The following is a 14706-nucleotide window of genomic DNA, read 5'->3' as shown; positions in this document are numbered from 1 at the left end:
TTCTTCTTCTTCTTCTTCTTCTTCTTCTTCTTCTTCTTCTTCTTCTTCTTCTTCTTCTTCTTCTTCTTCTTCTTCTTCTTCTTCTTCTTCTTCTTCTTCTTCTTCTTCTGCCATATCCGTTATCGGACATTGGCAATCATGTTGACGATCCTGTTTTTATCAGCAGCCGCACGAAAAAGTGCTGCTGAGTTTTGTACCAAACCAGTCCCTTAGATTTTGAAGCCACGATGTTCTTCTTCTGCCTGGAGCTCGTTTGCCTTCAATCTTTCCCTGGAGGATTAAATGCTAACTTAGGAATGCGCAAACAGAGGAATCGGCCCTCTTTATTATTCACTTTTATTCACATGTTATTAGTAGTATTCACAGGAGTATTCCAAACAAAGAAGTGAAAATAATGGCAAGAGGAATCGCATTAGATTGAAACTGTAATCGGATTAGAAGGAATAGGTGAGATTTGGAAATCTTGGGAGAAGAAGCCGTAAAAACCTGGTAATAGATCGGATCAGAAAAGGGTTATTTTGAGGGTGAAGCGTTCGTTCTCCGAGCTTGTGGGTTGATTTCCCAACATTTTGTTACCAGGCTAGGTAACATTTTCAGCTGAGCTTACGGGATGTCAGTAGCAATGGTATTCTGTTTATAAGGGATTCAGGTGTGGGTGTGTCAAGTGAGGGTCTTGTGGTGGGTCGGGTGTGAGTCGTCAGAGAGAGGCTTGTGATGGGGAGGTTATATCAGGTCATTGGGAAGGAAGGGGGGCTTGGCGTGGGTTTATGTAAAGGAGTGTTTTTCTCTCTTGCAAAACTTATTTTTAGTACGTGGTCGTGTGAGAAAAGGAGCGTTTTCTCTCTACTCATCTTTGGGGTATTGGAAATCTGGAAGTAGACTTTCTGGGACTTCTGCTGAGGAACATATCCTTTGACTTTCAGGGTTTGGTATCCTTTGAGGAGGTGGCTGTGTATTTTACAGAGGAAGAGTGGGCGCTGCTGGATCCCAGCCAGAGAGCCTTACACGGGGAAGTCATGCTGGAGAATGCTAGGAATGTGGCCGCTCTGGGTAAGGATCTGTTTTGCTCTGGATTCGGCTAATTGTGGAAAGTCTCTTGTTGCCGTCAGTGCTCAAAAAAGCACCGTCTAGCTCAGGGGTAGTCAACCTTGGCTCTTTTATGACTCGTGGACTTCAATTCCCAGAATTCCTGAGCCAGCATGGCTCAGCTTGGAAACCTCTCCCTTTCCCCTCAGCATGGCTGGCTCAGGAATTCTGGGAGTTGAAGTCCACGAGTCATAAAAGAGCCAAGGTTGACTACCCCTGGTCTAGCTAGAAGAAGGACATTCTGATTTTGTTTTCTTTTTCCCCAACACCCGAGTAAATAAATGCAAAAGTTGGTAGATGCTTCACAAGATCTTTTCTCAGCTGAACTTTTATTGTGATTTGATTGAAGAGCAGATAACCTGAACAACTTTAGGTGGAGATGATACTGAATCCCTGTGGCATCAGTTTCCTTACAGCAGGGGTCTTCAAACTTGGCAACTTTAAGACTTGTGGACTTCAACTCCCAGAATTCCTCAGCCAGCCATTTGTCTGACATGGTATAGGATTTCCTGCCTGAGCAGGGGGTTGGACTAGAAGACCTTCAAGGTCCCTTCCAACTCTGTTGTTCTAGTCTATTCTAAGGAGAAATTTCCTGATAGTTAAACAATTAACCAGTGGAACAACTTGCCTCCAGAAGTTCTTATTTTTCCATTTTGGTGATAATAATAATAATAATAATAATAATAATAATAATAATAATAATAATAATAATAATAATAATAATAATAATAATAATAATAATAATAATAATAAATAATAATAATAATAATAATAATAATAATAATAATAATAATAATAATAATAATAATAATAATAATAATAATAAAGTTGGAAGGGACGTTGGAGGTCATCAGGTCCAACCTCCTGCTCAGGCAGGTAACCCTATACCATTTCCAGTCTCTTCTTAAAAACTTCCAGTGTTGGAGCATTCAGAGCTTCTGGAGGCAGGTTGTTCCACTGGTTAATTGTTCTAACCGTCAGGAAGTTTCTCCTTAGTTCTAGGTTGCTTCTCTTCTTGATTAGTTTCCATCCGTTGCTTCTTGTCCTGCCCTCAGGTGCCTTGCTCCTGATCTTTCAGTCTTTGGACAATCAAAGAGCAGAGTTTATTCGTCAGGAAAAAAACAGAAATTCCTCATGAAATTAGGAATTTGTTTTTTCCCCACGAATAAACTCGTGGCAAATAAAATAGTGTGTAAGATGAAAAATAAAAAGTGGGGAAGAGTCAAAAGAACATGCTGTCTCAGCCAGAGCTATAAGTAAAATCAAACCTGGGGGTTTTTTTTAGGCCTACAAGGAAACCAGCAAAATCTTGCATAAACCCAAATAACATCTGCAGCACTTCATTTGTGAACAATTTTTGAGATTAACTTTTTTTCTTTTTCCTTCAAATTAGCTTATGGGCAGGAGCATGAGAATTACAAGCACCCTAGGATATTATATACGATCAATTCTGAAGAAAGGATGCTTGGAAATCAAGGCGCATTTCAAAAGGGTTTGAGAAGTTGCATAAGAAATGGAAGGAAGATGTCTTCTGATCACAGTGAGGTCCATAGTCTTCAAACTCAGGAAGCTCACCAAGAAGAAGAAGAAAAGGGGAAATATCTCAGATGTGTCAAAGGAGACAAAGAGAACTCTGACTTCACTAAATATTCTACAACCGAGACTGAAGAGAAACAATATGAATATCAAGAGGATGGAGAAAGTATCAGCTCTGCCTCCTACCTTGCTTTACATTGCCCATCATACGCCAAAGAGACACCACATACATTTATAAATTGTGAGGAAAATTTCAGTTTCGGCGGTCATATAATTTCCCATAAAGAAGAGAAACCATCTGAGTGTGGGATGGATTTCAGTAAGAAACGGTTACTTGTTTTATCCCCCAAAATTCCCTCAAGGGAGAAACTTTATAAATGTCTGAGTTGTGAAAAGACGTTCACTCAAAGAAGTAACCTTATCACACATGAACGGACCCACACGGGGGAGAAACCGTATGTATGCCCGGTGTGTGGAAAAAGATTCAGTCAGAGCGGTCACCTCAAAACACATCAGCGATCCCACACGGGGGAGAAACCGCACACGTGCAAGGAATGTGGGAAAAGCTTCAGTTGCAGCAGCTATTTTATTTGCCATAAAAGGATTCATACAGGAGAGAAACCATATAAATGTCCGGAGTGCAGAAAGGGTTTTAATTGTAGCAGTCGTCTCGCATCTCATAAGAGAAAACACACCGGAGAGAAGCCTTATAAATGCACAGAGTATGGAAAAAGGTTTTCATATAAGGATGTCCTTACGAGACATCAACGAACCCATACAGGGGAGAGACCGTATACGTGCCGGATGTGTGGAAAGAAGTTCAGTGGGCGTTCAGAGCATAGAAGCCACGAAAGGATCCACACAGGGGAGAAACCCTACAGGTGCATAGAGTGTGGGAACAGCTTCCGTAAGTACAGTAATTTTATTCGCCACAAAATGGTCCACACGGGAGAAAAACCCTACAAATGCCAGGAGTGTGGAAAGAGCTTCACTCAGAACGCGAACCTTATCAAACACAAAAGAATTCACACGGGAGAAAAACCGTATCAGTGTGCAGATAATGGGCAAAACTTCAATCAGTCAAATTATCTTTCACCACACGGATCCACACAACAGAGAAACCATAACCCGGAAGCTTTCATCTCCAGTATGTTCTTCCAAAAAAGGGACCCTCATGGGAGAAACTAGAAATATGTGGTCTGTGGAGAAATAATAGACTTATCAGACCTAAAAGAAACCACATGGGCCAACCTTAAAAATGCCCTGAGTGAGAAAAGACTCAAACGGCCCTTTGAATTTATGCCCTTGTTTCCCATAAGAGATTTTATTTTGGGAGAAACACCTCAAGTACGTATAAACTCCTTGACTACCAGGACTTTGAAATGTGACTTTACATGAGCTCCGTGGATCATAAATGCGTGGAATATAGAAAGGGCTGATCCATACAGGAAAAAATGTATCAAGAGACGAAACCATTTTAATGGGACATGTCATCTTAAATCCCAGAAAAGTTCCACTTGGGAGAAATATGAATATATATTGTGGAATATATTTATTTATTTATTTTACTGACGTCTTCACCAAAGACACATCCACACATTGTTAGACCAACCTTGATTCCTCTGCCCAATTTAAGAGATTCGGTCTAGGATTGTTCTAATGAAGGCTATCAGGGTTTATCAGTTGCCCATGAAAACAAATTGAGGCTGGTGGGGAATGTTTAGCTTTGCAAAAAAGCATCCAAGAGGGATATAAAAGTATTTGATGAGGTGTCCCACAGAAGAGAGGAAAATCTTGTCCAGGATTGTCCCACGATACAGAATAAGAATGGCAGAATCCAGACAAATGCTACAAAAATGATAATGGTGTAAAACTGATCAGTACACAAATACCTCCATGTACTCCATCCAACCTTAATAAAGACAGATATACATGTTCTTCTCTCCAAAATCTTAACTTTTAGCCAACTTTTCAAAAATTTGGCTAGAGTTCTCCCTCAATTTAATTAATGAATTTATTTGGACTCCCCACCCCTACCCTTTCAAATGGAACATGCTATTTTCTGAGGCTGTATCCTTTTAAAAGTATAGATAATTTTCCTTTTTGGTATTCTGAATTTCCAAGCATATGCGTGATGTTTCTGTGCGTGAAGTATTAATACCACTTTACAATGCCTTAGTAAGGCCACACTTGGAATACTGCATCCAGTTTTGGTCACCACGATGTAAAAAAGATGTTGAGACTCTAGAAAGAGTACAGAGAAGAGCAACAAAGATGATTAGGGGACTGGAGGCTAAAACATACCGTAAAAGGAACGGTTGCTGGAATTGGGTATGTCTAGTTTAACAAAGAGAAGGACGAGGGGGGACATGATAGCAGTGTTCCAATATCTCAGGGGCTGCCACAAAGAAGAGGGAGTCAAGCTATTTTCCAAGGCGCCTGAAGGCAGGACAAGAAGCAAAGGGTGGAAACTAATCAAGGAGAGGAGCAACCTAGAACTACGGAGAAACTTCCTGACAGAACAATTAACCAGTGGAACAACCTGCCTCCAGAAGTGGTGAATGCTCCAACCCTGGAAGTTTTTAAGAAGAGATTGGATGGCCATTTGTCTGAAACGGTATAGGGTTTCCTGTCTGAGCAGGGGGTTGGACCAGATGACCTCCAAGGTCCCTTCCAACTTTATTACTATTATTATTATTATTATTATTATGTATCATCGCACAGTCAGCCAGATGTTCAGACTGGATTTGGCGTTGTTGTTGTTGTTGTTATTATTATTATTATTATTATTATTATTATCCATAACTCATTAAATGAAAGGCTTTATTTGCCATCACTTCCATCTGGTCAAAGCCATGTTGTAGACCTTTGATACAGGTGGGCTCTTGCCCAATTGTAATTTGATACACCTTGTCTAGTTTTGGGGGGGAGGTCTTCTGCTTCTTTGTTTTTGGGGGGCCCTCTTGCTCTGAGAAATAGGCTAGTCATTGTTCTTTGTTTCACTGATCTAGTTCTTGAAGGGTGTTCTTCACTGACTAGGCCAAGGGCATTTGCTGTGGGAGGAAGGATAAAAGGGCAAGAAAATAACCATGATTAAAATTGGGGGGGGGAGTGAGTGAGTTCTGATGACACTGGCATTTACAAGATGGAGGAAAGAAGCTACATCGTTTTTCATAAGTAGGACCTTCCTAATGGGGGGTTGAAATAATAATAATAATAATTTAAAAAGAATGCAAATGACCAGCTGTCTTCAAGGAGTATGATGATGATGATGATGATGATGATGATGATGATGATGATGATGATGATGATAATAATAATAATAATAATAATAATAATAATAATAATAATAATAATAATAATGTTAGCAGGTTGTTCCACTGGTTAATTGTTCTAACTGTCAGGAAGTTTCTCCTCAGTTCTAGGTTGCTTCTCTCCTTGATTAGTTTCCATCCGTTGCTTCTTGTCCTGCCTTCAGGCACCTTGGAAAATAGCTTGACTCCCTCTTCTTTGTGGCAGCCCCTAAGATACTGGAATACTGAGTCCCCATAATTTCTTCTTTCAAGATGTTTTAGTTTTTCTGTGGGAACAGAGAGAAGCTGCTGGGGGGGTGGGGGAAGAGGCTGGAAAAAAACGAGATTGTTGTTTTCTCATGTAGATTTCCCTACCCAGAGATACTGTTTAGTTCATGACTGTGCAGTGAATACAGGTAGTCCTCGACTTAACAACAGTTCATTCACCGACCATTCGAAGTCACGACGGCACTGAAAAAAAGTGACTTGTGCCCATTTTCCACACTTAACGACCGTTGCGGCATCCCCATGGTCAAAACGCGATCCAAATTCAGCCTCCTGGCGGCTGACTTGTATTTACAACGGTCGCAGTGTTCCGAGATCCTGCGATCACTTTGTGTGACCTGCCGACGAGCAAAATTATGAGAGCAAAATTATGAGCCCAAAATTTCTGTTGCTCAGCGAGGCAGTTAAGTGAGTTTTGCCCCGTTGTGTGACCTTTCTTGCCACCGTTGTTCAGTGGATCGCTGCAATTGTTAGTAACATGGCTGTCTCACTTAGCCACAGAAACGTTGGGCTCCATTGCGGTCGTACGTCGAGGGGCAAAACCCGCTTAACAAACATCCTTGCCTAGCAACAAAAACGTTGGCCTGCATTGTGGTCGTAAGTCGAGGACTACCTGTACTCGGGGATCTCCTTTAAAGACCTGAAAGGGAGCCCAAAGAGACGGAGCATGCGCGAGAGAGCTTTGACAGCAGTGGGCTCCTTGCAGGAAAAGGGAGGGGGGAGGACATTTTAAAAGAGGGGGGCAGGAGAGGGAGCGAGGCTGTCGGAATGGGGACACTCTAGGAAGAAGCGCTCTCGCCCGTAGTCCGAGGTTCCCGAAGATGGAGAGCAGGCAGTGAATGGCAGATCGAAACCGGAAGGAAGCGTGATCCCGTTTAGCCGGGGAAGCTTTTCCCGGAAAGGAGGCGGAGGGGAGGGGGAGTGGCTGGGCGTCCGGAGGCAGCAGGCGCCGCCGCCGCGGGGAAGGGAGTTTAGTCCGCCCGATGGCCTCGCCGAGCCCGGGAGCAGCGCCGGGTCCTCCTGCCGCCGAGCCCGAGGAGGAGCCGACTCCGCCAAGGGGCTCCGAGGAGGCGGAGGGCTTCCTCCGCTGGGGCTGCCGGGCGTCGGCGGAGCCCCGGCCGGTCTTCTGCAGCCGCCTGCAGCAGCCGCTTTGCCCCGGGTGGCTGAAGCCCGAGCGGAGCGGCCAAGCCGGGCTGGCGGACCGGGGGATCCTGGAGCGGCTCCTGGCCGCGCTGCCCCCGGAGATGGCGGGCTGGCTGCGGGGGTGCCGGGCGGAGAGCGTCCCCCAGGAGGGGACCCCGACCGAGAGATCCCTGCTCAGCCGGGCCCGGGAGGAGCGGAGGTGGCCGCAGGTGAGGAGAGGGGGAAGGATCCCCTCCTCTGGAAGGGCCGCTTTCCTTGCCCGGCTCAAGCGCATCAATAGAGAAAGAGACTTTGATTTTCCCCTCCTCTTTCAGTTCCAGAGTGGGATTATCCTCCTCCAGATTATTCCATAGGATGGAGAAGGGGAACCCCAAGGGAATTTGCATCTCCAACTATGGACCCAAAACACAATCCCGCTTTGGAGACACAAATGCAGGTTGCCACAATAGAAGAGGCTTTGGTTTCCCTCGATTTTAAATTCCCAGAGTGGTGTTTCCTCCTCCACAGGTGGAATAATCCCAAAGAATCCCAAATCAATTTGCATCTCCAACTTTGGATACATCAGTAGAAGAGACTTTGGTTTCAATAGTGCATCAATAGAAGAGACTTTGGTTTCCCTCCATGTCAGTCCCAGAGTCCTGTTTTTCTCCTCTAGGTTATTCCACAGGAAGAAGGGGAATCCCAAGGGAATTTGCGGCTCCAGCTATAGATCCAAAACACAATCCAGCTTTGGAGACACAAATGCAGGTTGCAACAATTGAAGAGGCTTTGGTTTCCTTCCATTTTTCAGTCCCAGAGTGGTGTTTTCCCCCCCCCTCCAGATTATTCTACAGGATGGAGAAGGTAATTTGCATCTCCAACTATGGATATAATAATAATAATAAAGTTGGAAGGGACCTTGGAGGTCATCTAGTCCAACCCCCTGCTCAGGCAGGAAACCCTACACCATTTCGGACAAATGGCTGTCCAGTATCTTCTTAAAAACTTCCAGTGTTGGAGCATTCACCCTTCTGGAGGCAGGTTGTTCCACTGGTTAATTGTTCTAACTGTCAGGAAGTTTCTCCTTAGTTCTAGGTTGCTTCTCTCCTTGATTAGTTTCCATCCGTTGCTTCTTGTCCTGCCTTCAGGCGCCTTGGAAAATAGCTTGACTCCCTCTTCTTTGTGGCAGCCCCTGAGATATTGGAACATTGCTATCATGTCCCCCCTCGTCCTTCTCTTCATTAAACTAGACATACCCAATTCCAGCAACCGTTCCTTATATGCTTTAGCCTCCAGTCCCCTAATCATCTTTGTTGCTCTTCTCTGTATTCTTTCTAGAGTCTCAACATCTTTTTTACATCGTGGTGACCAAAACTGGATGCAGTATTCCAAGTGTGGCCTTACCAAGGCATTGTAAAGTGGTATTAACACTTCACGTGATCTTGATTCTATCCCTTTGTTAATGCAGCCTAGCACTGTGTTGGCCTTTTTGGCAGCTGCAGCACACTGCTGGCTCATATTTAAGTGATTGTCCACTAGGACTCCGAGATTCCTCTCACAGTTTCTACTATTGAGCAAGGTACCCCCTATACTATACCTGTACATTTGGTTTTTCTTGCCTAAATGTAGAACCTTACTTTTTTCACCATTGAATTTCATTTTGTTAGATAGCGCCCAGTGTTCAAGTCTGTCCAGATCCTCCTGTATCCTAACACAGTCCAACTTTGGAGACACAAATGCAGATTGTGACAGTGGAAGAGACGTTAGTTTCTCCCCATTTTCAGTTCCAGAGTGGGGTTTCCCCACCCAGATTATCCCACAGGAAGAAGGGGAATCCCAAGGGAGTTTGCATCTCCAACTATGGATATAACACAGGCCACTTTTGCAGACAAAAAAGGATCCCCTCGTTCCAATGTTCAATTGTTTTAACTGTTGTTCTTCTGTCATTCTGGCTCTTATTTCACATGCAGGAGCCTTTGAAGCAGGTGGTCTTGGTAACTCCTGAAGGAAGAGAAACTTTCTCCAGTCCATCTATGGGGCAGCTGTTGAGAATTTCTGAGAAGGATCAAGATCCTCTTTGTGATGGAGCAGCAACAATTCAGGTAGGGAAGCTTTATAAGAATAAGGAAACATTTGGGGATCTGCTTCTGTCAATGAAACTCAATGCAGATCGTCATAAGGAGATCAGATGTTGATATCAGGATTCAATGGCATGGTCCTGCTTTCAGGCGACTTGTTGAAGGGAAGCACATTGAGAAGTCGAATATATTCATGGAATCACTTGTATATTTGCGGGTTTTTGTGCCTGCAACTGATTAAAATGAATGCCTTGCAGTGTTTGGGATGTGCAAGAAGAGGAATCGGTTCTTTTATATGTTCACTATCATTAATAATTGGAGTGTTCACAAAAAGATCAAAGAAGTCTATAGCAAGAGAACTGCATTAACGTTAAATCTTAATCAGTTTAAGTGGAATATGTGAGATACGAAATCTTTGGAAAGGCAGCCGTCATGTCAGAAAGAGGAGCATTTTCTCTCTTGCAAAACTCATTTTTAGAATGTCGGAAAATAATAATAATAATAATAATAATAATAATAATAAAGTTGGAAGGGACCTTGGAGGTCATCAAGTCCAACCCCCCGCTCAGGCAGGAAATCCTATACCATTTCAGACAAATGGCTGTCCAGTCTCTTCTTAAAAACTTCCAGTGTTGGAGCATTCACAGCTTCTGGAGGCAGGTCGTTCCACTGGTTAATTGTTCTAACTGTCAGGAAGTTTCTCCTTAGTTCTAAGTTGCTTCTCTCCTTGATCAGTTTCCATCCAATGCTTCTTGTCCTGCCTTCAGGCACCTTGGGAAATAGCTTGATTCCCTCTTCTTTGTGGCAGCCCCTGAGATATTGGAACACTGCTATCATGTCCCCCTTCGTCCTTCTCTTCATTAAACTAGATATACCCAATTCCATCAACCTTTCCTTATATGTTTTAACCTCCCATCTCCAGTCCATTCTGAGAGTCTCTGTTAAGGAATGTTTCCGTTGACTTTCAGGATTCGGTATCGTTTGAGGAGGTGGCTGTGTATTTCACGGAGGACGAGTGGGCACTGCTAGAACCCAGCCAGAAAGCCTTATATGGAGATGTTATGCTGGAAAATTCTATGACTGTGGCCACTCTGGGTAAGGCTCCACTTTGCTCTGGGTTTAGTTGTGGAAAGTCTTTGTTAAGGTGGTGAGAAAAAAATCACCTTGCTAGAAGAAGGACATTCTGTGCCCTTTTCCCCCTAAGTGCAAAATAAATATATGAAAAAGTTGGTAGCACAGATGCTTCCTGAGATTCTTCCTCATCTGATCCTTTGAGGAAGTTTTTTTAGTGAAAGTGATAGCTTTTCTCTGATCTGATTCAAGAGCAGATAGCCTAAACAGCTTTGGATGAGGAAGATGCTGCCCTGAATGTCTCTGACATCTGTTTACAACCATCCAGTTTCTTACGTTGATAACCAGTGGCAGTTTTCATACTGGCTGTTACATCAAAGGCTCTCTTTTGGCTCTGGGTAAATCATTTGTAAATTTCCTGCAAGGCTGAGAATAATCCAGTTCATACTTTAAACAGTTACGCAGCGACTAGACAAGCAGTGAAAATACGTATTTTAATATTTCTGCAGTGATTCCACATGCGCTGGCAGTTTAGCATCTTCTCCGTATTCTCATGGCATTTAAAGGAAGTCATAAATTTATAGTGTTCTAGGTATACGACGACGAAACCGGTAAAATCTTGTTTATGAGAGAAACAATGTCTGCAACGCTTTTCTTTCGTGAACGGTTTTTGACCTTTTTTTTTTCTTTTTGTTCCTTTTTCTTTCTTCAAATAAGCTTACGGACAAGAGCACGAGAACTACAAGGAGCAAATGATCAAGTCTGAAGAAGGCACGCTTGTAGATCAAGAACTACCACAAGGGATTAAGAAAAGCCGTAAAGCGAGCGGAGGGAAGGAATCTCCCGGATACAATGAAGTCCTTTATCTCCCAACCCAAGAAGTTCACCATCAAGAAGAAGAGGGGAAATATCTCATAGGTGGCACAGGAGACAAAGAGAACTCCGATTTTACTAAATATTCTGCAACTGAGACTGAAGAGAAACAATATGAATATCAAGAGGATGGGCAAAGTATCAGCTCTACCCCCTACCTTGCCTTACCTTGCCCATCGTACACCCAAGAGACACCCTATACATTTATAAATTATGGGGAAGATTTCAGTTTCAACAGGCATATAATTTCCCACACAGAGGGGAAACCATCTGAGTGTGGGATGGATTTCAATAAGAAACAGTTACCTATTTTACCTTCCGAAATTTCCCCAAGGGAGAAACCTTATAAATGCCTTCGGTGTGAAAAGGTATTCGCTCAAAGAGGTAATCTCATCATACATGAACGGACCCACACAGGGGAGAAACCATATATATGCCTGATGTGTGGACGAGGATTCAGTCAGAGTGGTCACCTTACAAGACATCAGCGATCCCACACGGGGGAGAAACCGTATACCTGCCTGCAGTGTGGAAGGCAGTTCAGTGGGCGTTCAAACCTTGTGAAGCACGTAAGAAGCCACACCGAGGAGAAACCGTATATGTGTACGGAGTGTGGAAAGGGTTTCCGTGACAACAGCGTCCTTGTTTGCCACAAGAGGATCCACACAGGAGAAAAACCATTCAAATGCCTGGAGTGTGGGAAGAACTTCAGGCGAAATTGTCACCTTGTGGAACATAAAAGAATCCATACAGGAGAGAAACCCTACCGGTGTTTGGAGTGCGGGAAGAACTTCAGTCAGAAAAGCAACCTTTTGCAACATAAACGGATTCACACGGGGGAGAAACCATACACATGCCTGGAATGTGGGAAGAGTTTCAATCAGAGCAGTCAATTTGTTTGCCATAAAAGGATCCATACGGGGGAAAAGCCCTACAAGTGCATGGAGTGTGGGAAAAGGTTCGGTCACAATGGTAGCCTTTTGCAGCATAGAAAAATTCACACGGGAGAAAATCCCTATAAATGCGCGGAGTGTGGGAAATGCTTCAATCAGAACTATAAGCTTTTGCAACATACAAGGATTCACACAGGGGAGAAACCATACGTGTGCAAGGACTGTGGGAAGAGTTTCAGTTGCAGCAGTGATTTTATTTGCCATAAAAGGATTCATACAGGAGAGAAACCGTATAAATGTCCGGAGTGTGGAAAGGGTTTTAATAAAAGCAGTCGACTTACATCTCATAGAAGAAAACACACAGGAGAGAAGCCATATCAATGCATGGAGTGTGGAAAGAGGTTTTCCTATAAGGATGGCCTAACAAGACATCAACGAACCCATACTGGGGAGAAACCATATATATGCTTGATATGTGGAAAGAAATTCAGTGGGCGTTCGGGTCTTAGAGCCCACGTCAGAATCCACACGGGCGAGAAACCCTACAGGTGCCTGGAATGTGGAAAGAGCTTCTGTAAATACAGTAATTTCATTTGCCATAAAAGGATCCACACAGGAGAAAAACCCTACAAATGCCAGGAGTGTGGAAAGGGCTTCACTCAGAACGCGAACCTTATGAAACACAGAAGAATTCACACAGGAGAGAAGCCGTACAAATGCACAGACTGTGGGAAAAGCTTCAACCAAACAAATCACCTTTCACAACATGAAAGAATCCACACCAGAGAAAAACCATAAGTTGGAAGCTTTCCGCTCAAGTCTTCCCTTTTGAAAAAAAGGACCCTCGTGGGAAAAATTAGAAATTTGCGTACTGCAGAGTAGTGTTCAGTTAGATGAGTAACATTATCAGACCTAAAGGAATCCACATGGGAGAACAATAAAACGCCCCGTGTGAGAAAATATTCAAATGGCCCTTGGAATTTATGCCCTTATTTTCCCAGATCTTAACTTGGAAGGAATACCTCAAACTCTGAATCCCAGGACTGACCCTAAACCCACAAAAATGTGCGTCTGGATGAGCTGCATGGATTTAAAATGTTATGCTGGTGAGAAACCAACCATTACACAAATACCTCAATGGACTCCAACCTTAATAAAGGCAGATACCCATTTCCTCCTCTCCAAAAGCCCATTCAATTCCAAAATTTGGCTAGAGTTCTCTCTTAATTTAATTATTGAAGAATCTATTTGGAATGGTGTTTTTTTTCCTTTCCCTTGGAACATGCTAGTCTCTGGGGCTGTATCTTTTGTAAAAGGGTAGATAATTTTCCCTCTCTTTTTTTATCCTCGATCTCCAGGCAGAAATGCCTACATGATTCTATCCATAACTCATGAAATGACAAGATTTGCCGTTGTTTCCCATCTGGTCAAAGCCAGAGACTGAAAGAAGTGTCCCCACAACTCCTTATTTGGGGAGAAAGCTTTAGTTCTGGAAGTAGAGGGGAGCTGCTGAGGGAAAGAGGTCAGAAAAAAGCGGGATTGTATGTCGTCTTGTGTAGATTTCCCTCAGAGATACGTTTTAGGCCATGACTGTACATTGAGTAGTTCCTTGTATTTCTCTCTCTTGCTACTGAATACTATACCCTATACTATACTAAAATCACTAATTCCAACTATTCAAGTTAAAAAATAAACATTTAGTTTCAATTACTTCTCCATTACAGTTGCAGAATAACAGAGTCGGAAGGGACCTTAGAGGTCATCTAGTCCAACCCTCTGCTCAGGCAGGAAACCCTACACCATTTCAGACAAATGGTTGTCCAGTCTCTTCTTAAAAAACTTCAGTGTTGGAGCATTCCCAACTTCTGCTTGTACCTTTTTTCCCCCCAGTGCTCATTAATTGAACCAATGCTTTATTATGGGGGTTGGACTAGACCTCCAAGGTCTCTTCCAACTATTCTGTTCTGTTCCATTCTGTTCCGTTCCATTCTGTTCCATTCCATTACATTTTATTGTATTGTGTTCTGTTCCATTCCATTCTATTCTGTTCTGTTCCATTCAGTTCCATTTTATTGTATTGTGTTCTGTTCTATTCCATTCCATTCTATCCTGTTCTGTTCCATTCCATTTTATTATATTGTGTTCTGTTCCATTCCATTCTATCCTGTTCTGTTCCATTCCATTCCATTTTATTATATTGTGTTCTGTTCTATTCCATTCCATTCCATTTTTTCCTGTTCTGTTCTGTTCCGTTCCATTTTATTTTATTTTATTCCATTCATTCCATTCTATCCTGTTCTGTTCCATTCCATTTTATTGTACTGTGTTCTGTTCTGTTTTGCTGAAAACTGGAAGTTGGGGGTTTTTTTTTGGCAAAAATGTAAAATGTGGTGACATGACTGCAGCACACTGCAAACAGTGATAAAAGTGGGCCAGCTGCCAAGCACCTGACATGTGATCGTGCGATCA

General features: G+C 43.0%; 1 protein-coding gene across 1 annotated transcript in view; it reads left to right on the top strand.

Moving 5' to 3' along the window:
* LOC107286187 (zinc finger protein 721-like) overlaps positions 1-13035 on the top strand; it is a 109131-nt gene extending 96096 nt beyond the window's left edge. Inside the window, exons 6-9 of the mRNA XM_029283867.1 lie at positions 924-1050; positions 2657-3701; positions 4871-4875; positions 11729-13035. Of these exons, the coding sequence (XP_029139700.1) occupies positions 924-1050; positions 2657-3701; positions 4871-4875; positions 11729-13035 (2484 nt within the window). The remainder of the gene's footprint in view (positions 1-923; positions 1051-2656; positions 3702-4870; positions 4876-11728) is intronic.
* The last annotated feature ends 1671 nt before the right edge of the window (positions 13036-14706 follow it).

Source organism: Protobothrops mucrosquamatus, unplaced genomic scaffold (genome assembly GCF_001527695.2).
Source record: "Protobothrops mucrosquamatus isolate PMUCROS unplaced genomic scaffold, P.Mucros_1.0 scaffold258, whole genome shotgun sequence".
Lineage (NCBI taxonomy): Eukaryota > Metazoa > Chordata > Lepidosauria > Squamata > Viperidae > Protobothrops > Protobothrops mucrosquamatus.
Note: the sequence above shows the minus strand (reverse complement) of the source record. Positions and strands in the feature narration are given on the sequence as shown.